This window comes from Orycteropus afer, unplaced genomic scaffold (assembly GCF_000298275.1).
Source record: "Orycteropus afer afer isolate SDZICR_OR568_19922 unplaced genomic scaffold, OryAfe1.0 scaffold00052, whole genome shotgun sequence".
Lineage (NCBI taxonomy): Eukaryota > Metazoa > Chordata > Mammalia > Tubulidentata > Orycteropodidae > Orycteropus > Orycteropus afer.
In genome coordinates, this window is record NW_006921639.1 from 4,852,255 (window position 1) to 4,878,965 (window position 26,711).

The window sequence follows — 26,711 nt, forward strand, 5'->3', positions numbered from 1 at the left end:
GATATTTCTATTACAGAGAACTAAGACAGCTACTCTACATTCAAGAGCAAGTTTCAGAGTCTTCTAAAATCCATTTTGGTCTTTTCTTTCTTTCCTGTCTTTTTAATGACCTTTTGCTTTCTTCGTGTATGATCTCCATGATGTCATCCCACAACTTGTCTGGTCTTTGGTCATTAGTATTCAATGCATCAAATCTATTCTTGTGATGGTCTTTAAAGTCAGGTGGGATATATTCATGGTTGTACTTTGGTTCTTGTGGACTTGTTCTAATTTTCATTAGCTTCAACTTGATCTTGCAGATGAGCAATTGATGGTCTGTTCTACAATCAACCTCTGGTCTTGTTCTGACTAATAGAATCGAGCTTCTCCATCTTCTCTTCCCACAAACGTAGTCAACTAGATTCCTGTGTATTCCATCTGGCAAGGGTTACATGTATAGTCGCCACTTATGTTGTTGAAAAATGTTATTTGCAGTGAATAAGTCATTGGTCTTAGAAAACTCTATCATGTGATCTCCAGTGTTGTTTCTATCACCAAGGCCCTATTTTCCAGCTACTGGTCCTTCTTTGTTCCTACAAACACATTCTAATCACCAGTAATTATCAATGCATCTTGACTGCATGTTTGATCAATTTCAGACTGCATAAGTTGATAAAAATCTTCAATTTCCTCATCTGTTGCATTAGTGGTTGGTGCATTAATTTGAATAACAGTCATATTAACTGATTTTCCTTGTAGGCAAATGGATATCATCCTATCACTAACAGTTGTCCTTCAGGATAGATCTTGAAATGTTCCTTTTGACAATGAATGTGATGCCATTCCTTTTCAATTTGTCATTCCTATCATGGTAGGCCATATGCATGTGACATTCAAAATGTCCAATACCAGTCCATTACAGCTTACTAATGCCTAGGATACCAATCTTTATGTGTTCCATTTTTTACAATTTCCAGTTTTCTTTTGTACACTCAATGTTCCAATTTTTAATGGATGTTTGCAGCTGTCCCATTTTAATTCCTACCACATCAGCAGAAGAAGGTCCAAGAGCTGTTCTCCATTCACAACATTAAGGTGCACTTTACTTTGAGGAGGTAGCTCTTCCCCAGTCGGATTTTCAGTGCCTTCCAAACTGAGGTGCTCATTTTCCAGCTCTGTGTGAGACAATGTTCTGCTACTATTCATAAAGTTTTCACTGCCCAATTTTTTTTTAAGTAAATCACCAGGTCCTTTTCTAAGGAAAAGACTGAGACTAAGGTCTCAGTCTGAAAACTCTGCAGAATCCTGTCCACCATGGGTGACCCTGCTGGCAAGGCACTACAGTACAACAGATTAACAGAGGAGTATCAGAACACTTTCAGGTGGAAATAGCATTTACCTAGCTGTGAGGGCCTGAAATCAACTCAGCAGAAACCACCTGATTTTTTCTACCCACAGTCACTGGCACAGTAAGTTGTGCAAGCAACTTGGAAAGAAGATCCTGGAGAAAATCAGCAGTGAATTTGGGGTAGGAGTATGCCTGAGACACACCCTAACCCTCCCCACACACACACACATGGACACGCCCACCTGCATTGACCACACCCAATCAGCCCAAGGGCCAAAAGAGCTGTCCTAATAGCTCCTATTGCCAGTTACCAGTGGATGCGGCCAACAGCAGGCAGGTATGCAGGCCACACCTGAGAACAACGTTGTCTACCTGCGCTATGGGCCATATAGCGCACTTGGCCTTTCAGTGGAACACCGCACCTTCCGCCTGCAAGGCCTACAAGGTGGGTAGTCTAGTGCTTGTGGGGTACACCTGCTGAATGCACCTGTGCAGGCTATGCCGCCTCCTCTATATCCTTTGTTCTCAGACCCAGACCAAGTGTCATCCCCTCTGGAAAGACTTCACTGAGCCCGCTACTCCCCAGGATAGTTTAGCATCTTCCTAGGTGCTTTCACTACTTCACTATGAGAGTGAAGCAAGCATGAGCAGGCATTATAAACTCAGCTTTACAAATCAGGACTCTGAGGATCCTGTGGCTGGTAAAAGGCAGAGCTAAGGTTCTGTCCCTTGATCACTCATTGTGCAAATTTTACTGAGCACCTATTATGTGTTGGGGACTCTTTCAGCTTCTGAGGCACACTGATAAACAAAGATGTATGTCCTTGAGGTGAGCTCCACATTGACTACTAAATCACAATTGTACCAAGGTTATGACAGACAATAAGAGTGCCATGGAAATGTAATCATAATGAGAACTGTGAGTGGCCATAATTAGAGAGGAGTGGGCTCTGGAAAGGAAATTGCAGCTGAGCTTAAAAGAGTAAGTAGAAATTAGCCAGATAAAGAGAAGAGAGAGCATTCTAGACAAAGGGATTAATATCTGCAAAGGCTGAAGTCATAAACAGGTGATGCATTTGTTGAATTCATGAGGGGAAAGTGGTCCAGGATGAGTCTGGAGAGGTGGTCAGGGCCTTGGACCAAGAAAGAGTTTTAGGCAGGGGATGACACTGTGACTGCTGTGAAGGAACAGGTTGGGGCAGGCCAAGAGTGGAAGCAGAAAGGCAAGCTGGTGGCTGCTGGGGTGGTATGAGACAGACATGATAGTGGCTTCTACTGAGAGGATGGTTATGGGTGCTAATGGTAAAGAGGATGTCACAGTAACTCAGTACCTGACTCGACCTAGTGCAGATGGATGGCACTGCTCTCCAGTAAATCTCATAGCAATGAAAATGAACCACAGTTTGAAGGAAGATGTGCCATTTTGGATGTATTAAGCATCATGTACTTTTAGCTACCTAGATAGGGGGACTGAGTCAACTCAGCAGTTCTGAAGTTCAGAGAAAAAAATCAACACTGGAGATAGAAAGAAAAGTAGAGATCACTGACTTGAGGAGAACATGTAGAATGGGAAGAGAGCCCAGGACTGAGCCTGACCACATTCCACTACATAAGCCAAGCCCAGGGTCTTCTAGGCAAAATACTGTGACTGTCCAGAGGAGACACTGATTCTAGCAATCACAGAAAGTCTGTGAAGGAGATGGTATTAAGTTAGGTTTTGAAGGATGACTAGGATTTTAATCAGCAGAAAAGGTTGCTTTATTCTGTCAGGGCACTTAGTCACTGGGATTCACCAAGTTTCTTAGTAAGAATAGTTAATTAAGAAATTTCTGTTGTAAATAGCTCAGTATAAAGTAAACAAACAAATAACAACCAAAAAAAAAAACCTAAATCTGTTGCTGTCAGTTGATTTCAACTCATGGTGAGCCCATGTGTTACAGAGTAGAATTGCGTCACAGGATTTTCTTGGCTGCAATCTTTACAGAAGCTGATTGCCAGGCCTTTCTTCTATTGTGCCACCGAGTGGTCACAAACTGCCCACCTTTAGGTTAGTTGTCAACTTTCAAACCGTATGTGTCACCCAGAGACACTTAAAATGCTTTGTAGTTTTGGCATAAGGACACAGCCTAAATAACTGACTTTTCTCTTCCTTCCCCTCTGACAAGGCCCCACCCACTGCACCTCTACCTCATAAAGCACCTTTAGTTGATGCTCACTGGGTGAGGAGGCTTAGCAACTACAGCATTTCCCTTCAAATAAAGTGGATCTGAGACCCTGGAAAGAATATTCACTCAAGATGTCTCTAAGCCTTCTTACTTCCTCTCCTGTCCTCAACCTCTTGACTTTTGCAGATACCTTTATATTGTATTCCTTACTGCTGCCACTATCAGTATGACTATATAGAACCCAATTAGATCATCTACATACCAAGAGTTAGACAAAAGCAGAATATACAAATGAACAGGTCATAATTTTGTTATAATCTAACATTTATAAGTATTAGGGGGACAAAAACTATACATCTAGTCTGTCACCAAATCTTGCCAGCTGTGTTTGTCTACCTCTGCCTGGAGCACCCAACAGTCCCTCACTTGTCTCTGGCTTTCTCTCTTGGCCCTGTTGGTGGAGAGATGGCATTGCACAGGCTAAGCAAGGGGACTCTGGAGTCCAAGAGCTCTGGTTTTGAATTGATCTCCACCATTGATTAGCTGTATGGCTAAAGCCAAAGTTTTCTGAATTGAGTTTTGCTTATTGGTAAAAGAGAATGATAGGTACTTCTGGTAAGATGGCAGAATAGGCAAATGAGCTACACAGACCCTCTTCAACAAAGAAAAGGGAAACCAACTGACAGAGATACAGATGATAATCCTGGAGCCCTGAGTTTTGAAAGGAAGTATACAGAAGTGGATTAGGCACCAACTAGTGGAAGAACCTGAATGAAAACAGTGGGTATGGAGACTGACAAAGCTTTTGACTGTCAGCTATTCTGATGGCACCAAAAACCTGAATATTTACAAGTGGTGTTAGGACCAGAGGCTTGACCTAAAGATCAGCCCTAGTTGCCAAGGGCTGAAGGGACAACTGCACTGGTGGCTGATGACTAGCAAAGGAAACAGCAAGAGGAAGACAACCTGAGCTGTGGACTTTTGGCTGTATAAAGAGCTCAGCCATTTTGATTGTTTACAACAGGCAGCCATTTTGGATATTTAAAGTGACCACATTCTCATTTGGATTCCAGGGACCTAAGAATAGGCTCTGCTTGCTGAGGATGGCAAGGACATATGTGAGACTGACAATGGGAAAGGAGACAGGTGGTGAGTGTATAACTGCTGCCAACTAGCTAATAGAAGAGCACAGTACCCTGCTTACTTAGACAACATCCAAACAAAAAAAGAAAATTAAAATCTTGGGCAAATCATTCCAATATATAATCACCAATTAAACATAAACATAAAAACACCACAATGTCTTGGAGACAACTCAGCATCACAGTCCACACAAAGAAGCAAGCTAAAGCAGGAGAAACAAGGGACCAGGATACAGAATTGGAACACATCCCTGAGGAAGAAGCAGCACTGGAACTCCCTGATAAGGAATTAAAAAGAATTATATTTAGATATCTCCAACAGATTGAGAGACACATCAAGGAAAACAATGACAAAATTGAGGAAAGCACAGAGAAAGCCCTGTAACAAATTCAAATGCCAATGCAAGAACAAAATGACAGAATAAATGAAAAATTAGAAATGATACAAAATCTACAGATAGAAATACAGAAGATTAATACCAAATTTTTAGAAATAGATAACACATTGATTGGGCAAAGAAGTAGAATTGAACCAATGGAAGATAGAATTAGTGAGATTGAAGACAAGTACCTCAATACTTCTTTGGAAAGTGGTCAATCAGAAAAAAAAGATCAAAACAAAATGAAGAAAGCCTAAGGTTCATGTGGAGTACCATAAAAAGGAATAACCTACATGTAATCAGAATTCCAGAGACAAAACCACAGAGAAAGTGGTCAAAGATTTCGTGGAAGGAAATTTCCCTAATATGATGAAAAAAAAAAAAAAAAAACCACCTCACTGCCATTGAGTCAAATCCAACTCATAGTGACCCTTCCTTGGGTTTTCGAGGTGGTATCTCTGTGGAAGTAGGTTGCCCAGTCTTCCAAGGAATAGCTGGTGGGTTTGAACTGCTATACTTCTGGTTAGCAGTCAAATCCCTTAGGCTCTATACCACCAGAACTTCCAAGATGCAAATATATCCATTCAAGAAGTCCAATGAACTTCAAACAGGATAGACCTTAAAAGAAAATCAATAAGACTATCATCATCAAACTCACCAAAACCAAAGACAAAATGTGTTAGACTGGGTTCTCTAGAGAAACACAAAAACCAGCAAGTATATATATATGTATATATTTAGAGAGAGAGAGAGAGAGAGAGAAATTTATCTTAGGAAAATAGCTCACAAGTGTATAGAAGCCGACAAGTCCAAGTCTCTGGAGGAAAATGGGCTGGCAACAGCCTTAGCTTCCATAAGCACGGGGGTGGGGGGGAGCGTGAGAGATTCAAAGCTGGCAGGCAGTGCGCTAGAGATCTCCAGGTCGAGCGATGGGCTGCTCCCTCACGGAAGTTTGTGGTCCGCACACCAGGATTCCAATTCCTCCAGGAATGTGGCTCTTCCCAGGATGTCCCTGGATATCTTGGAAGCAGGCCACACCCCTAGGGAAACTCCCCTTGGGCAGACTGGCCACTCAGAACACAGTCATCTGATCCCATCATGGGAACAACCACACAGAACTGGGGTCCAGCCAAGTTGACACACAGCTCCAACTATCACACAAAGAATCCTGAAAACAGCATGGGATAAATGAAAAGTTACCTACAAGAGGCAACCAATAAGACTGAGTTTGGATTTCTCAGCAGAAACCATGCAGGCAAGAAGATAATGGGATGGTATATATAAAACCCTGAAAGAGAAAAATTTCCAATCAAGAATTATATACTCAGAAAAATTGTCCCTCAAATATGATGGTGAAATTAGGATATTGCCAGATAAGCAGAAATTAAGAGAATTTGTTAAAAGCAGACCAATATTACAAAAGATGCTATAGGGAGTCCTTTGGACAGAGAACCAGCAACAGCAGACAACAACTGACCATTAACACACATAATGCCATAACCCAGAAACCAGCCCAGTTATGGAAGTATCCAAAGTAAATAAGCCTACAAGATTGTAAATATGGAACCAGAGACATCAATTGGCAAATGAGGACAACTACAAACCAAAAAGAAGGAAAAAATTGTGTAGTTACAGAACTTATAAATGGTTGGGAAGTCAAGATAACTGCAAGATAGAATGGACTGTTCTAAACTTGGGAAGAACATTATAAATCACAGGGTAACCTCAAAGAAAAATAATAAACCTTCACATCACAATAAAAAAGAGGACAAGCACAAATATTTAGCAAATACTAAAGCAGTAGCAAGGAGCTCTGGTAGCATAGTGCCTAAGGCACTTGACTGCTAACCAGAAGGCTGGTGGTTCAAACCCACCAGCCACTCCTCAGAAGGAAGGTTGGGCAATCATACTTCTGTAGTGATACTCCTTGGAAACCCAAGGAGGGGTCACTATGAGTCGGGGGTGACTCGATGGCAAATAACAACAACAAAGCAGTAGCAATGAAGGAAGGGATAAGATCATTCATAAACAAAACGAGCTCAACACAGAAAATTATATAGAACAAAGAAAAAGCACATAGCAAAATCAGCAACCAATTCATACTTGCCAATAATTACACTAATGTAAATGGATTAAATACACCATTCAAAATGGAGAATTGCAAACTGGTTAAGAATACATAACCCATCAATATTCTGTCTACAAGAGGCACATATTAGAGACAAAGACAAAAACAGACTAAAAATCACAGGTCAGAAAGTGGTATATCAAGTAAATGACAACCGTAAAAGAGCAGGAGTGGCAATATTAATTATTGATCAAATTGACTTTAAGACAAAAATGACCATCAGAGACAAGGAAGGACATTACATAATGATTAAAGGATTGATTGAACAAAAGGACATAACAATAATAAATATCTATGACAGGGAGATTGGAGGCTGCTTTTGGCTTGGGTGTGGCTTAAGGCAGGGGCCTAAGGTAGGTAGGCCCAGGGCTTGGAGGCTGCTGTTTGCTTGGGTATGGCTCCATATTAAGGCTGGGAGCTGTGGAAGGCAGGCCAGGGACTTGGAGGCTGCTTTTTGATTGGATGTGGCTCTATATTAAGGCCAGGGGCTGAGGTAAGCAGGCTGGGAGCTTGGAGGCTGCTTTTTGATTGGGTGTGGCTCTATACTAAGGCCAGGGCCTGAGGTAGGCAGGCCCAGGGCTCAGAGGTTGCTTTTGCTTGGGTGTGGTCCTTTATTAAGGCTGGGGCCTGAGGTAGGCAGGTGCAGAGTGGTTAGGAAGAACTAAGGGAGATGAACTTGATTGTTAGTTTGTCATCCTGTGTGGCTTATGTGTTGCTGTGAGGCTGGAGGCTATGCCACCATGTTGCAAATGCCAGCAGTGTTACCCATGGTGGAGAGGTTTTAGCAGAGTTTCCAGGCTTAGACAGACTCAGAAGAAGGAAGAGGCCATCCACTTCTCAAAGAATTGGCCAGTGAAAACCTTGTGAATAGCAATGAAACACTGTCTTATATATTACTGGAAAACTTTATGAATAGCCCTCGAACATTGTCCGGCATAGTGCCAGAAGGTGAGCCCATCAGGTCAGAAGCCACTCAAAATTTGACTGGAAAAGAGCTGACTCCTCAGAATAGAGATGACCTTAACGATATGAATAGAGTAAAGCTTTTGGGCCCTCCACTGGTTCATGTGTCAAGACTCAAAATGAGCAGAAACAGATGCAAACATCCATTAATAATGGAACACAAAATATATGAAGTATGAATCCATGACAATTTGAACTTTTCAAAAATGAAATGGAATGCATAAAGATCAATATCTTAGGCATTAGTGAGCTGAAATGGACTTGTTTTTGCCATTTTGAATCAGATAACCATATGATCTACTATGCCGGAATGACAAATTGAAGAGGAATGGTGTGGCATTCTTCATCACAAAGAGGATTTCAAGATCTGTCCTGATGTACAACGCTGTCAGTGATAGGATAATATATATATGCCTACAAGGAAGACCAGTTAATACTACTATTATCCAAATTTACACACCAACCACCAAACCCAAATGAGGATATTGAAGATTTCTACCATCTTCTGCAGTCTGAAATTGACCAAACATGTAATCAAGATGTGTTGATTATTACTGGTGACTAGAATGCAAAAATTGGAAACAAAGAAGAGTTACCTGTAGTTAGAAAATATGGTGTTGGTGATAGAAATAATGAAGGAGACCACATGATAGAATTTTGGAAGACAAATGACTTATTCATTGCAAATATCTTTTTTCAACAACATAAGTGATGACTATACACGTGGACATCACCAGATGGAATACACAGGAATCACACTGACTACATCTGTGGCAAGAGGCAAGAGAGAAGTTCAATATCTTTGGCCAAAACAAGGCCAGAAGCTGATTGTGGAACAGACCATCAACTGCTCATATACAAATTGAAGTTGAAGTTGAAGACATTTAAAACAAGGCCAAGAGAGCCAAAAATGACCTTGATAATATCCCTCCTGAATTTAGAGACCATTTAAAGAATAGATTTGTTGCATTGAACACTAATGACTAAAAACCAAAGGAATTGTGGGATGACATCAAGAATATCATCCATGAAGAAAGCAAGAGGTCATTAAAAAGGGAAGAAAGGAAGAAAAGTCCAAAATGGATGTCAGAAGAGACTCTGAATCATGCCCTTGAGGAAAGAATAGCTAAAGCAAATGGAAGACATGACATGATAAAAGAGCTTAACAGAAGATTTCAAAGAGCAGATTGAGCAGAGAAGCCAATTACTATAATGAAATGTGCAAAAACTTGGAGTTAGAGAACCAAAAGGGAAGAACACGCTGAGCATTTCTCAAGCTGAATGAACTGAGGAAAAAATGTAAGCCTTGAGTTGCAGTATTGAAAGATTCGATAGGCAAAATATTGAATGATGCAAGAAGCATCAAAAGAAGATAGAAAGAATGAATAAGAGTCACTGTACCAAAAAGAATTGGTCAATGTGATATATGATTTCAAGAGGTGATATATGATTAAGATTCAATGGTATTGAAGGAAGAAGTCAAAGCTGCACTGAAAGAATTGGTGAAGAACAAGGTTCCAGGAATTGTTGGAAAACCCATTGGTATGTTTCAACAAATGCATGCCCTGCTGGAGACATTCACTTGGTTATGCCAGGAGATTTGAAAGACAGCTACCTGGGCAACTGACCAGAAGAGATCTATATTTGTACCCATTCCAAAGAAAGGTGATCCCACAGAATGTGGAAATTATTGAACAATATCATTAATATCACATGCAAGTAAAATCTTGCTGAAGATAATTCAAAAATGGTTGCAGCAGTATATTGACAGAGAACTTCCAGAAATGTAAGCTGGATTCAGAAGAGGACATGGAACAAGGCATATCATTTCTGATGTCAGATAGATCTTAGCTGAAAGCAAAGAATACAAGAAAGATGTTTACTTATGTTTTATTGACTATTCAAAGGCATTGGATTGTGTGGATCCTAACAAATTATGGACAACATTGAGAAGAATGGCAATTCCAGAGCACTAGATTGTACTCATGAAGAACCTGTACATAGATCAGGAAGCTGTCATTTGAACAGGACAAGGGAATATTGCATGGTTCAAAATCAAGAAGGGAGTGCATCAAGGTTGTATCCTTTCACTATACTTATTCAACATGTATGCTGAGTAATAATCTGAGAAGCTGGATTATATGAAGAAGAACAGGGTATCAGGATTGGAGAAAGACTCATTAACAACCTGTGATACACAGACAACACAACTTTGCTTGCTGAAAGTGAGGATGAATTGAAGCACTTATTGATGGAGATTAAAGACACCAGTCTGCAGTATGGATTACACCTCAATATAAAGAAAACAAAAATCCTCACAACTGGTCCAATAAACAGTTTCACAGTGGTTGGAGCAAAGATTGAAGTTGTGAAAGATTTCATATTACTTGGCTCTACAATCAACACTAATGGAAGAAGCAGTCAAGACCTCAGATGATGTATTGCTTTGGGCAAACCTGATGCAAAGGACCTCTTTCAAGTGATGAAGAGCAAAGATGTGTTCTTGAAGACTAAGGTGTGCCTAACCAAAGCCATAGTATTTTCAATCACCTCTTATGCAGGTGAGAGCTGGCCAATGAATGAGGAAGACCGAAGAGGAGTTGATGCTTTCAAGTCATGGTGTCGGAGAAGAATGATAAGAGTACCATGGACTGCTAAAAAGACTAACAAATCTGTCATTGAAGAAGTGCAGCCAGAATGCTTCTTGGAAGTGAGAATGGCCAGACTTCATCTCACCTACTTTGGTCATGCTGTCAGAAGAAACCATTCCCTGGAGAAGGATATCATGGGGAAGACCCTCAACAAGATGGATAGACACATGGCTTCAATGATGGGCAGGTATAGCAAGGATCATGAGGCTGGCACAGGACTGGGAAGTGTTTCATTCTGCTGTGCATAGGGTTGCTATCAATCAGAGATGTCTCAACAGCACCTAACAACAACAAACGCAACCAATGAAAGAGCCCCAAAATACATAAACCAGACTTTAACAGAATTGAAAAGACAAATAGATGACTCCACAATCATAGTAGGAGACTTAATACACAATTTTCAATCACAAATAGAGCAACTGGAAAGAAACTCAACAAAGACACAAGAACTAAACAATACAATCCACCATTTGACCTTATGGACATCTACAGAGCACTTCACCCAACAACAGCACAATATACATTCTTTTCCTGTGCACATGAAACATTCTCCAGGATAGACCATATGTTGGGCCACAAAGCAAGCCTCGATAAATTTACAAACACTGAAATACTGCAAAGCATCATCTCAGATCACAATGCTGTAAAATTAGAAATCAACAATAGGAAGATCAATGGAAAAAGCAAACACATGACAACCGAATAACATCCTCCCTGAAAATGACTGGGTAATAGAAGAAATTTTAAAAAAAGTTAATAAATTTTTGAATCAAATGAGAATGAAAACACAGCATACCAAAATCTTTGGAACATAGCAAAAGCAGTGACGAGAGGCCAATGTATAGCAATAAATGCACACATCAAAAAAGAAGAAAGAGCCAAAATCAACACCTTAACCCAACATCTCCAACAATTAGTAAAAGAGCAGCAAAAAAAAAAAAAAAAAAGCCTACAGTCACCAGAAGAAAACAAATAATAAAGATTCATGCAGAAATCAATGAAACAGAAAATAGAAAGACAATAGGAAAAAACAACGAGAGTAGAAGTTGGTTCTTTGCAAAGAATAACAAAAATGACAAACCATTGGCAAATTTAACAAAAGAGAGAATATAAATAACACAAATAAGAAATGAATTAGGTGACACCAAGACAGAACAGAAATTAAAAGGATACTATCAGGATAGTATAAGGAACTATACTCCAACAAATGTGTAAATCTAGAAGAAATAGACAGATTTCTAGAAACAAAGTACTTACCTAAACTAACAGAGGCTGAGTTAGGCAATAAAAACAGACCCATAACAAAAGAAGAAATTGAATAAGTCATACAAAAAAATATATCAATTGCAAAAAGCCCTGGCAGAGATGGATTCACTGGCGAATTCTACTGAACATTCAGAGAAGAACTGACACCAATCCTACTCAAACTATTCCAGAACATAAAAAAGATGGAATCCTCCCAAATTCATTTTATGAAGCAAGCATAACCTTGATACCAAAACCAGGCAAAGACATAACTAAAAAGAAAAACTATAGACAATATCCCTCATGAATATAGATGCAAAAATCTTCAACAAAATCCTACCCAATAGATTCCAACATATCAAAAAAATAATATATTATGACCAAGTGGGGCTCATATCAGGTATGCAAGGATGGTTCAACATTAGAAAAACAATCAACTTCATCCACCATATAAATAAAACAAAGGAAAAAAAAAAAAAAGATCATATCAAGCGATGCAGAAAAGGCATTTGATGAAAGCCAACACCCATTCCTGATCAAAACTCTCAGCAAAATAGGAATAGAAGGGACATTCTTCAACATAATAAAGGACATCTGTGCAAAACTAACAGCCAACATTATTCTTAATGGAGAGAGACTGAAATCATTCCCCGTGCTAACATGAACCAGAGAAGGATGCCCTCTATCACCACTTCTATTCAGCATTGTATTGGAAGTCCTAGCCAGGGTAATAAGGCAAGAAAGGGAAAACAAAGAGATCCAAATTAGTAAGGAAGAAGTCAAACTATCCCTATTTACTGATGATATGATACTATACATAGAAAACCCAAGAGACTCAGCAAAAAAAAAAAAAAAAAAAAAAACTACTGGAACCAATTGAGAGATTTAGCATAGTGGTGGGATACAAGATCAACACACAAAAATCAGTTGGATTCCTTTACACCAGCAAAGAGATCACTGCAAAGGAAATAAGGAAATCAATACCGTTTACAATAGCTACCAAAAAAATAAAATACTTAGGAATAAATCTCACTAAGGACACAAAAGACCTGTACAAAGGAAACTACAATTCATTACTCCAAGAAACCAAGAGATCTACATAAATGGAACAACATACCATGTTCGTGGATAGGAAATTTGAACATCACAAAAATGTCAATACTACCCAAAGAAATCTATACATTCAATGCAATCTCAATCCAGATCCCATCAGCATTCTTTAACGATAGGGAAAAACCAATCACTAACTTCATATGGAAAGGAAAGAGACTTTGAATAAGAAAAGCACTATTGAAGAAGAAGAATAAAGTGGGAGGTCTCACACTCCCAGATCTCAAAACCTACTAGACAGTCACAGTAGTCAAAACAGCCTGGTACTGGTACAATGACAGACACATAGACCAGTGAAACAGAATTGAGAACCCAGATATCAATCCATCAACCTTTAGTCAGTTGATCTTTGACAAAGGGCTGAAAGCCATTTAATGGGGAAGAGATTGTTAGTTTAACAAATGGTGCTGGCAAAACTGGATATCCATTTGCAGAAAAATGAAACAAGATCCATACTACATACCATACACAAAAGATAACTCCATGTGGATCAAAGACTTAAATGTGAAACCTAAAACTATAAACTTCCTCAAGGAAAAAATAGGGGTAAATTTAGGGGCCCTAATATATGGCATAAATAGACTGTCAAGCATAACCCAAAATGCACAAACAGCTGAAGACAAACTAGATGAATGTGACCTTCTAAAAATTAAATTTTTATGTGCTTCCAAAGACTTCTCCAAAAGAGTAAAAAGAGAACCTTCAGATTGGGAAAAAAAATTCAACAATGACATATTTGACAAAAGACTTATCTCTAAAATTTATAGAAAACTCCAACACCTCAACAACAAAAAGATTAACAGTCCAATTAAAAAAGGGAAGAAGACATGAATAGACACTTTACCAAAGAGGATATTCAGGTGGCTAGCAAATATATGAAGAAATGCTCATGATAATCAGCCATCAGAGAAATGCAAATCAAAACAACAATGAGATACCATTTCATCCCAGCAATAATGGCAAAGTTCAGCAAGATAGAAAATAACAAATGCTGGTGAGGATGTGGAGAGATTGGGTCTCTCATACACTGCTAGTAGAACTGGAAAATGATAAAACCACTGTGGAAAGCACTACGGTGATTCCTTAAAAAGCTGGAATTAGCAACACCATTTGATCCAGCAATCCCATTACTAGGTATATATCATACAGATGTGAGAGGCAGGGCAAGAACAGATATATGCACACCCATGTTCATCACAGCACTATTTACAATAGCAAAATGATGGAAACAACCTAGGTGCCCATCAACAGAAGAATGGATAACCAAACTATGATACATAACACAATGGAACACTATGCAATCCTAAAGAATAATGTAGACTCTTCAAAACATCACATAACATGGATGAACTTAGAGGACATTATGCTGAGTAAAATAAGTCAATCACAGGATAAATATAGTATTAGTTCATTATTGTAAAAAGTCAAGGAAAGGTTTATATGTGGAAGGAACTTTTGGTTACAAGGGAGGAGGGCGGAGGGGAGGGAACACTGCAAAAAAAAAAAAAAGGATTGACCCATGTCACTTTAGTTTTGTGTGTTTCACTGTACATAAATTATATTTCAATAAAATGTATCTGTCAGAAAAGAGAGAGAATGATAATCCCTACCTCAACTGATGTGAAATTCCAATGAGAAAATGCATGTAAAGTATTGAACATCATCCCTGACCATAGTAAATGTGCAGCAAACATTGTTGTTGTTTGCTGCTATCAAGTCAGTCTTTATTTATTTATTTATTGTGATTTGGGTGAAGATTTACAGAGCAAATTTACTTTCCATACAGCAGTTCATATATACTTTGTCTCATGGCATTGACCACAGTTTACCACAATGCAACAGCTCCCCTCCCACTTCCTCCCCATAGTTACCTCTTCCCAGTGTCCATCCCTCCATACACTCCTGCCCCCTGAGCTGTCTCCCTGTGCATAAGCAGCCCTTCTTTCTCCCATAATTGTTCTCTCCAAGGAGTGTATCTACTTGAGGTAAATGTTTAACTCACATGCCTGTATTTTGTTTGGCTGGAAACCACAGGTGTGGGTTCAATTCCAGACCTGAAGGGCAGCTAGCAGTTCTCGATTTATGGTGAACTCATGCACAATGAAACAAAATACTGCCCAGTCCTGCACCATCCCCATGATTGGCTGTGGACTGGGTTTTCATTGGCAAATTTTCAAAAGTAGATTGCCAGGTCTTCCTTCCTAGCCAGTCTGCTGGAACCTTTTCAGCATCATAGAAACAAATGAGGCTACACTGACAGATGAGGGGACTCTGGGTAGGAATTGAACCCATGACTTTCACATAGAAGATGAGAATTCTACCACTGCACCATTAATCCCCCATGCATGAGACAGATTCCCATTATCTGGCACCTTCCAGCTCCATGGTGGTGGGGGTGGGGGGTGTTCAGTGAATCAAATCTTCCTGGTTCAGCATCATACATAGCAACATGTAAGTTTCCACGGGCTGATGGGTGGTGGCTGCGCACTAGGTGCATTGGCCAGGAATTCAAGCTTTGTCTCCCACATGAAAGATGAGGATCCTACCACTGAAAACATCAGCTCTTATTATTTCTGATGGGAGTTACTGGGAAAGGGAGGAAGGGGCAGCTGGGAGAATATTTGGATCTTACTGAAGTCAAATCTGGCTGAAGGTGTTGTGCCCAGATCTTGAATCCCCAAAAACCACCAAGGAGCCGATTCCACTGCAAAAGCATAGGGGTTGTTTATTCAAGCTTGAGCTCGGACCCTCAACCGTCACCAAAGCAGCAGTTCAGGATTGAGAGACCCGAACTCAGGGGTGATGGGGTCTTTATAGGGGGTACAGCAGGAAGGAGGAAGTTTCAATCAGATAATTACGGGATTGGTTGACATTTTCCAAGTTGCTAGTTGTTCCTACTTGATTGGCTCTGTCTGGTGGGCCGAAGCCACCAACTGTCATTTCTAACCACTTGATTGGCTCTGTCTGGTGGGCCGAAGCCATCAACTGTCATTTCTAACTGTTTTAGGTAAGGTATTTCTCTACCATTTACTGATTGGTTGTTGCTAAGGGGAATGCTTGGGTATCGATGAGGTGGGGGAAGTCAGGACTCTTTGTGGTTTTTCCAGTAACTAAGACACTAAAGCGTGGAGTACGTGCTAAGGCATATTGCAAAAATGGCTACACATATGCAGGGTGGTTATATAGAGACATGGCCTCACAAAGGATATTTAGACCTGTTTTATCCTCGGCAACAGGGAGCTAGCAAAGGTTTTTGAACTAAAGGATGATGAAATCAGAGATGTGTTTTAACACACCAATTCTGAAAGAAGAGATTTAGGGACGGGAAGTGGGAGAAAATTAATTCAGGTGAAAATACTGAAAAGTCAGTGTCCAGAATTCAACCACTTCTTGCTACCCACTTCCCCCTCTTTGTCTAATCTGCCATTATCTCTTGCCCTGGCCTCCTCACTAATCGCCATGCCAGTGCCCTTATCTCCTTGATGACTGTTCTCAGCACCAAAGCCAGGTATTCTTGTTAAACCCAAGTCAAAGGATGACCCTTACTTCTAAGAACATTCCAGTGGTTCCCAAGGTAGATGTTAAAGATTTGCAGTGGCTATCAAAGCTCCTTAAGACCCAGCTGGTCTCATTCCTCCCACCATGACTCTCCTCCTCCCCTCACTCACTCTGCTCCAGCCTTGGTAATTGCTCTGCCTGGCACCCTCTTTCTCCAGATAGCAACAAGCTCTTCATTCTTCACTCTCTTTTGCCCTTCAGTACTTTCTCAAAAGCCACATTCCGAAGCAGGCCTTTTGTTCATCTCAATGTGAAATGTTCACACTTCCCTCTGCCTCTCTCTTTCTTACCTCCTATCCCTCGTTTTGTTTAGTTTTGGTGCTCATAAGTATCAAACGCATCACTGTTTTGTCGTTAGTTGTCACTGAGGAAATATTAGTTAGTTGCCATGAAAGAAATATGGCCTAATTCTGTGCCATCCTTATGATCACTGGCAGCAAATCCATTGTTGTGGCCACTGTGTGTTTTGAGTGTCTTCCAACCTAGGGGGCTTATCTTCTAGAACTACAGAAACCCCATTGCCATTAAGTCTATTCTGACTCATAGTTACACCATGGATTACAGAGCTCCATAGGGTTTTCTTGGCTGTAATCTTTACAGAAGTAGATTGTCAGGCCTTTCTTCTATGACATCACTCAGTAGATTTGAACCATGAACCTTTAGGCTAATAGTCTAAACAAGCTGTTTTCACCACCCAAGGTCCTGCTCCAGCATTATTTCAGACAATGCTCTATTGTGATCCATAGTTTTCACTGGCTAATTTTCAGAAGTGGATCACCAGGCCTACTTCCTAGTGTTCCTTATCTGGGAGCTCTGCTGAAACTATCCACTATCAATGACCCTGCAGGTATTTTGAATACTGGTGACATAGCTTCCAGCATCACAGCAACACACAAGCCAACACAGTATGATAAACTAACAGATGGGTGGTAGTAATACATCATATATTTTACTCATTCCCTTGTTAATCTTCTCTCCCACTTGGATGTGTGCCTCATGAGGGGAAGGGATTCTTGTCTTCCATTCTCTGCTGCATTCCAGTGCTGAGAAGAGTGTCTGGCACATCATAAAGATCAGTAAATAGTAGTTAAGTAAAGGAGCCTGCATGGAGCTGAACACCGGAACCATGGGAAATGAGGTTGCCAAGGAAGCAAGGCAGGACAGGATACTGGAGGAGGTCCCTCTGAGGGAAGAGGGGATGTTTAGAGCAGCCAGATAAGGAGCAGGTGCAGAGTTCACAGAGACACTGGAGGCACACAAGAAGAAGTAAAAGAATTTCAGAAAGAAAATGGCTAATGAGCACCAACCTGTTGAACAGAAGTTAGCTCTTGAAAGAGATTGATTCATGGCTGATGAAAAGTATTTGCTACACTGTGATGGAGGTTAAATTGGCAGTTGTTTTGGAGAACAACATGGTAGTGTCAAGTAAAAGTGAGCCACAAACTGCAAAATCCAACTCTCCTATTTCTGAGAATCTTCCTTACAAAAACTCCCCAATGCACGAGGGAGCATGCCTGGCCATATTTGTAACAGTGTTCCTCCTGATAGTGAGAAAGTGGAAATGCTAGAAAAAGGAAGGGCTATGTAAACTGTGGAGTCCCTAGGTAATGTAAACAGTTAAGTGCTTGACTACTAACTGACAGGTTGGAGGTTTCAGTCCACTCAGAGGGGTCTTGAAACTTGCAAAAGATCAGAGCCTTGAAAATCCTTTGGAGCAGAGTTGTAGTCTAGAACACATGAAGTCACCATTAGTTGGAATTGACTTCACGGCAACTGGTTTGGTTTTGATTTTGGTTACATAAACTGCAGTCACTCCATCCATTAAATGGATGCAATGCAGCAATGAGAAAGATGTAAGGGGCCTCTGTACTGACAGGGCAATATCCCCTGACACATAGTACCACCTGAATAAAGTGGGAGACAGAAGTCCATGTCCTGTAAGATCCCATTTCCATTGAAAATGACAAAGGGAGAGAGAAAAAAGAATTATGAATGATTTAAAAAAAAATTCTGTAATGTCTCAGTTATTTTTTTTAATGAGTTTGCATTGCATTTATAGTCTGATAAAATTTTAGAGTTTGAAACAACTTTTGCCAGCAAAAAATATTTTAGAGAAGCAAGAAAAGAGCAGGGTAGCAGTGTAATTCGGCTGAGCAAAGTGGGGAAGAACCAGCGATGCCATTGAAGGTGGTAATGGATTCTGACCACTGAAGTGTGGGCTCAGGAGATGGGGGTGAAGGTATGAACACAAGAGGTGAAAGCGACCAGGAAGTGAAGAGTGAAGGCACTGAGAGCAGTCAGGTCTTCTCTCAGTCAGGAAGGGGAAAGGAGTATTTTGAGGAGATCTAGGGAAGAATTGTTTTGGCTGAAGGAGCCTTGAGGATGTTCAAATTATCAGCAGGCAGTTGATTTTAAAATTAGCTCGGCATAGTCATGAATGATAATTCTTATAATACTGGCAGCCAACATTTATTGGGGGCTGATTACAAAGGCCAGGGTGTTAACAGTGGCAAAGCAGATTGGGGAGCATCTGCCCACCCCCCGACCCTAGGCTATGATGTTATAGCAAAAATGGAGCCTTGCACTTGCAGGCCCTCATCTGTGAAATCTTTGTCTGGATTCTGTGTGTTCTTTGAAAAGCATAGCCCTTTATCTTTCCCAAAGCCCTGCTGACTTGGGAAATATGCCCAATCTTTCCTGAACTTACCACCGCCTTAAACATTATGAACTTTTTTTTTTTCTTCCTTTATTATCCACAAATCATAATATCTCAGCAAAAATGTCCCCACTATGGTCTTAGTTCTGATGAGCCTAAACCAATGCTTAATAAAAGATTTTAAGTAATTTTCTTGGCCCTGGTTGCTTCTGGAAGGAGCTCTGGTGGCACAGTGGATAAAGTATTTGGCTGGTAACCAGAGGTCAGAGGTTCAAACCTACCAGTCAATCCTCTGAAGAAAGATAGGGCAATCTACTTCCATAATTTACAGCCTCGAAAACCCAATGGGGGTAGCTATGTGTCAGAATCAACTCAGTGGCAGTGAGTTTGTTTGTTTGTTTGTTTCTGGTTGCTTCTGGCCTGCTATACTTATATCTGCCAAATGACCCATTAAAGGAACTAAGAAGGAATTTAAACTGACACTTAAAAATAAAACCAAATAAGCCAAACCAGTTGACATTGTGTGGATTCTGACACTATATGTGTCAGACTAAAACTGTGCTCCACAGAGTTTTCAATGTTTCAGAGTTTTTTTTTGGAAGCAGATTTCCAGGTCTCTCTTGCAAGGTGCCTATGAACAGACACAAACCTCCAAACTTTTAGCCAACTACACTTGTTTAAAAGGAAGATACCCACTAAATTGTACATGTAGAAATTGCTGAATTGTTTTATGCTTTGTTGTATGTATTTTCACCACAATAATAAAAAAAAAAAAAGTAAGAGATACATTTATTTAGCTAAGACCCCTCTGTGCCATTCTCTCATCCCTAGCTATGCATTCACCATACTCATTTATGGTCATTGTCATTACATCTGTACCTGGCAGAAAAGAGATCAAGGTCATCTGCAGACCTTGATTTCCTAACCAACAGCATTTAAATCATTCACAGACAGGTCTAATTCCAGGAAGCTTGAGAGGAGGGAGGCCTTTCCATGTTCATTCAATTTATCCAGATCCCCCTTGAAGAATGAGGTGCCACTTCAAAGAGGTGTGTGTTCTCTGGGTGGCTTTATAGCTTCTGGTTGATTTATGCTGGAGTTTAGTCCCTGCCTTTACAAAGACTTTGTTTCAGGAAGTATATTTATCTGACCTTTCTTTGAATAGACAGTCCATAGCAGTGCATAGAAAGAGATGGATTCTCCATGGAGAGAGGTGGCATTTGGATGAGCTGCAGGAATCCTGGTGCTTCTCTGTGTTTTATTCTCTAAGTCTGCACTGGCCACCTTACAGCTGGGCTTTACACATCTTGGGTGGAAGAGAAGGGGACAGGCATGATGAGTGGGGGATATATAATGTAGACTCTAAGGCAGCTTTTCACTTTAGTTAATGAGAATCAGACTTGGGCCAGTCAATGTCCAAAAACACTGTTGGAAGTGCCTGGTGGCCCAGTGCCATGATGATTTTTTTTTTTTTTAATTCAAGGAATTGGGGAGGGGGACTTGTATAAGAGAAACTCACGCCCTTAAAGAACCCAATGAAATTTCTTCCTCTCAGGTTTTATTTGCTCACCCATAAAGTTGGTGTTGTTATTTTCAGTTGCCATGAAGTTGGCCCCTGACTCATGGTGACCCCATGCACAACAGAATGAAACACTTCTCAGTCCTTCACCATCCCCATGATCAGTTATGGATTGGACTGCTGTGATCCTTATGGTTTTCATTGGCTGATTTTCGAAAATAGATTGCTAGGCCTTTCACTCTAATCTGTCTTAGTCTAGAAGCTCAGCTGATACCTATTCAGCATCATAGCAACTCGCAAACCTCCACTAGCCAACTATGGAGATTGTGCATAAGGTGCATTGTCTGGGAACCAAATGGAAAGCATGAATTGTACCATTGAACCAGCAATTCTCTATGCATGAGGCAAATTCCTATTATTTGGTGCCCTCCAGCTCCACAGGGTGGGTTGTTTGGTGGGTCAAATCATATATATACAGCATGCCACATAGGAGTGATACAAACCCCAGATGCAATGTGAGACTCAGGCAGCAAGGCCCTGAAGGGACAGAGATCTGGGCTGGCTGAACAATCACAGTGAGCAATATCAGACAGTCTCTGTGCCCTTACTCTCTCCAGAACCTTCTAGGCCTTAGAACCAGTATTTGGTGTCAAATAGAGGGTAATGCTCCTGCCCCTAAAGGGAGGGTGCAAGGTGGGAGTGGAAAAGCTATTTTGTTCCTGATTTTCTCCCCATAAAATTAAACCACAATTCCCAGAAATGTCTTCAGGCAACAAAATGCCAAGGGAAGCCAGATTGTACCTACCCACTGCAGCTTTTGCCTTCTCCTAAGGGAGCTGTTGCTAGGGAAAATGTGTGATGCCCCAGAAATCTTTGCCTATAGACTACCATTACGGCTTCCTATGATGATTAACTGGCTGCACTGCTTCATTTAAACAAGTAATTGGTCAGAGGTAAATGTCTTCTTTCAAGGATGTTTCAGACTAAGACATTTAATAGACATTAATATCATTAATATGCCAAACAAAAAGATGTGGGTGTTCTTTGGAGAGAGGTGTTGGCTGGTGCAGGGTCAATTAGGGCCACCCCTGGATACCCAAGGAGCACTGTCTTGTTAATGGGGATCCTTGCTGAGTCTCTTTCTGAAGTTCCTTTCCAAAAGTGAAATTAAAATCATGCAATTAAAATGTTCACAGTTGGGGCTGGATGTTCTCCAACTGATTGAGAGATGAAGTGGACATGCCAACATTTTGAAACAGCAATTGTCTCCATAATTAAATGCAATTAACTGTTATAGCTGCCTGCTTTTCTCCACCTAAGATTGATTGAAATGCTAAGACTTTTAAGTCTTCCCCATCTGATTTCTCTTTCCACCCTAACCAAAATTCTCACCAATAAGTGGAGATTACAAAGGTAATGATTCAGCATACCAACTGTTATAGATAGAATTGTGTTCGCCAAAAATTTGTATCAACTTGGCTGGGCCATGATTCTCAGTGATTTACAAGTTATGATACAATGTGGAGATATGTAATGATACCCCATGATCTGATGTGATAAGCCAATCAGGTGTAAAAAGATTAAAATTAAGGGTGAATTGCAACACCCTTAGTGTCATTGCAGCTCTGATCCAATGTAAGGGGAGCTTTCCTCAGGTATGGCCTGCAACACCTTTTATCTTACAAGAGATAAAGGAGAGCGAAGGAAGCAGAGAAGGGGAACTTACTACCACCAAGAAAAAGCAGCCAGGAGAGGACCCAGGGTCCTTGAGCTGGAACAAGAGACACACAGAGAGAAAGTCTCCCCCAGAGGCAGCACTCTGAACTAGGACTTCTAACCTCCTAAATTGTAAGAGAAATTTGCTTGTTAAAGCCATCCACTTGTGGTATTTCTGGTATAGCAGCATTAGGGAACCAAGGCACCAACTCTAACGCCAATATATAGGGTGAGCCTATCAAGAAAACTGGGGGATATGTTAGAGAAAATAGAGCTCTGGGGTGTCCAATACACATCATTTCTCCTAAGTCCAAACACCCTCCATTTGTCAGAGACTAGACTTAACAACTTTCCCTGGCTGATCTCTGGGAAGAGAAGCACTACATGTAAGTGATAATCAAAATTCAGATTATATAGATGAGAATAAAAGGCAAACCAATTAGCATTTCAAAAAACATCTTTTCTTATTGTTATGGAAAATCTGGAAAATGCTGAAAGAATAAAGAGGAAAATGTTCTACATCTTACAGAGATAATCACTGGGCGTTTTATTCCTCTTTTTCCCTACTTCATATTATTTTTTAATTAGCATTAAATGCAGATATGTATGTGATTTTTCACTTATATCACAAGTATTTTTTCTTTCTTTCTTTCTTTGTTTAATTGTGATTTGGGTGAAAGTTTACTGAGCAAATTCACTTTCCATACAGCAGTTCACATACACTTTGTCTCATGATACTGACTACAATTTACCCCAATGCAACAGCTCCCCTCCCACTTCCTTCCATTGTTATCTTTTCCCTGTGTCCATCCCTCCATGCACCCCTGCCCCCTGAGCTGTCTCCCTGTATATGAACAGCCCTTCTTTCTCCCATGATTATTCTCTCCAAGGAGTCTATCTACTTCAGGTAAATGTTCAACTCATATGCCTGTTTTTTGTTTGGCTGGAAGCCACAGGTGTGGGTTTAATTCCAGACCTGAAGGGCAGCTAGGGTTCATAGTCTCAGTTGTTCCACCAGGCTCTATCAGATTGGCAAACCTGGTCCCCCCCCCCCTCTTTTTATTTCCAAATGATTTTGAGTTTTGTTCCACATTGTTCTCCCACTCTATCCAGGGTCTCCTACAAAGATCCCCCTCTGAGTGGTTGACAGTGGTAGCTGGGCACCACCTAGTTCTTCTGGTTTCATAGTCATATAGGCTACGGGTCGCATCGTGTACCAGTTGCTTGGACTAATTGTTTCCATGAATCTCTGGTTTTCTTCATTCTTCTTTACTCTGGATGAGGAGAGACTCATTGTTGCATTTAGAGGGCTGCTTACAAACTTTTAAGATCCAGTTGCTACACGCCAAAGTAGGAGGTGTAACAATGTTTTGTACAGTATGTTAAGCCAATTGAACTTGATGTCCCCTGCTACTATGGTCCCGAGCTCACAGGTTCAACTACTCACTCCCTCTGGGTAGCTGGCTGTGACCAAGAACTGACTACAAACTTGTCCCTTGTCAGCTCTACTATACACCTGGGAATTCTTACAGAAAATACAAATACCTTTGTAGAACCATTGTCTGCCACCCCTATACATGGTCTTGGGTACACTCCCCACTGCATAGACATACCTAATAGTTCAGCTTGTCCACCCATCTATCCACCCATAAACCCATGTTTGCCTTCACTGACAATGCAGTACTGTATGTATATCACAAGTATTTTTCTTGCCATTAAATAAATTCGTGAACATTATTTAAACATCCACATAACATCTCATTTTACAGACTTACCACTATCTACTTTCCTATCCTCTTATAATTGGGCATATAGGTTATTTACAGTATTTTGCTATTATAATACAGAAAGAAACACCTTGTTGCAAAAATCTCTCTGCATTTTTGTTTTATTCTCCTTGGAAAGCTTTCTTGTAAGTGGAATGCTCTGGGCCAAAGTTTAGGATTATTTATTGAGACTTTCAGTATGTCCTGTCAAATTGCCCATTAGAAAGATGAAAAATTTATATTTTTATCAGTAGAGTTAGAAACTGTCCAATCTCCTGAACCTTATCTCCATAAGATAGAGCCTTTGGAATATCCAAAAGCTCTTTTCTAAAGAAAGCTCATTTGTTAACAGCTAATGTGCGTCTGGAAGCAAATCTCAACTGAAACCTGATTTGCTCAGCCTCTGTGTGCCCCTGCCCCAGGATTGGGGCCATGGGGGCCACCACAAGCCAACTGTCATCTAGGGCAGCTGAGTTGTACCTGTCAACAGCAAGAGATCAGAATAGCCACTGTCATCAGTGAAGACATTTGTGTATTGGGCTAATCTGGAATCTGTCCTCATTTCACTCACCTCCACTCCTGTATCCTTTTAGCTGTGTTGAATGAAGATGGGCATAAAGTCGTCTTAGAGAAGATAGATGACAGGAATGTGGTGGAGCTGGTGGTGAATGGAGGAGTCATCTTCCACTGTAACATCAATGACCTAGAGTTTGGTAAGCCCTTCATTGAGGTTTTCAACTAGCAATTTGCCTTCCATGGGTAATTCCTTAGTTTCTACTTGATATGATCAGGACCTCACACCCAATTTAAATCAAGTTTCTTTCCAAGCTTTTGACTTCTCTCTACAGGCATACTCATTTTATTGCACTTCACTTTATTGCCCTTTGCAAATACTGCGCTGCACATTTTAAAACTTGAAGGTTTGTGGCACCCCTGCCTTGAATAAGTCTATCAACACCATTTTCCCAACAACACGTGCTCACTTCATGTCTCTGTGTCACATTTTGGTAATTCTCATAATATTTCAAACATTTCATAAAGCTATTGCACACTTAATAGACTACAGTATAGTGTAAACATAACTTCTACATGCACTGGGAAACCAGAAACTTTGTGTGACTTGTTTTATTGCAATATTTACTTTATTGTGGTGGTCTGGAAGTGAAGCTGCAATATCTCCCAGGTATGTCTAAAAACCCTGTGCTTTGTGACACATGTAGACACGGTAAAATGCTTCAGACTCTTGAGATTGCTTCCCAGGACACTGAAAACAGGAGGAGTGATGGCAAGAAAATGTTTTCCACCCTAGACCTCAAATGATAGGATGAGAATTTAAGGATGATGGAATTGAGTTTTTTGTTTTGTTCTTTTTCTGGGGGCAGAGGTGGGGAAGGATCTACTTTAATACTGTATGTCATTATTGTTTGCTTCCTAAACAGTTTTTATCCATTTCTATTGTTATATTCAGGCTTACTTTGTTGTTTTGTTGTTGTTATGTGCCGTCGAGTCAAGCCCAACTCATAGTGACCCCTCCTTGGGTTTCCGAGGCAGTATCACTATGGAAGTAGGATTGCCCAACCTTCCTTACTAAGACCATTAAAGTCAACAGGCCAGTAGTGTGTGGCATTATCTTTAACTTGCTAGAGATTTCCTGCTATGCCTTAGAAAACCTCTGATTTGGTAGACTGTCACTACCCAAGTCTACCTGGGCTGGGTTCACTAATTGTGCAATACATTAAATCTTTGTTAAAGATTAGTTAATATTTCATATCCCTGTGATCTTTGCAAATGCACTTCTGGTGACAGCTGTATATCGAATATGACACCAAATTGTATATAAAGCTAACCAAAAGAAAATTTATTATATTTCCCTAGGAGTCCCTGGATAGTACAAATGGTTAAGTGCTTGGCTACTAACCCAAAATGTTGGCAATTTGAATCCACCCAGAGGCACCTTGGAACAAAGCCTAGGATCTACTTCCAAAAGTGCATAGTCATTGAAAATCCTATAGAGCACAGTTCTATTATAACACACATAAGGGCACCATGAGTCACAATCTACTCAGCACCAACTAGTTTGTTTATTTGTTGTTTTTTAGGAGGTGATGGTAAACTGGATCCATTGTGTGAACAGGCCAGGATAGCCGTGCAAGGTGCCTATTGATCTCCTCATCAACATAGTCATCTCAGGACTGTCTTCTGTCTTGGTGCAAGCTAAGATGACCTTTCCAGGGCCAGGCCAGTCAGAACATGGCCACTTCAGCCCATCTTGGAGCCTGCATGGTGTCAGGTTCTTCACCTGGCTGCAGGGAAACAAGGACCCACACAAATAATAAAACCACAGCATTGGCAGCATCTCTCAATCTTGACCATAGGGAGTACTCT

General features: G+C 40.5%; 1 protein-coding gene across 1 annotated transcript; it reads left to right on the forward strand.

The window, feature by feature from the left end:
• The first annotated feature begins 1,666 nt into the window (after positions 1–1,666).
• Positions 1,667–26,490, forward strand: CUNH10orf53 (chromosome unknown C10orf53 homolog). Its single transcript, XM_007938687.1, has 3 exons — positions 1,667–1,772; positions 24,920–25,039; positions 26,426–26,490. Exons 1-3 carry the CDS (start codon positions 1,667–1,669, stop codon positions 26,488–26,490), a joined length of 291 nt encoding a protein of 96 aa, XP_007936878.1.
• Positions 26,491–26,711: the final 221 nt, after the last annotated feature.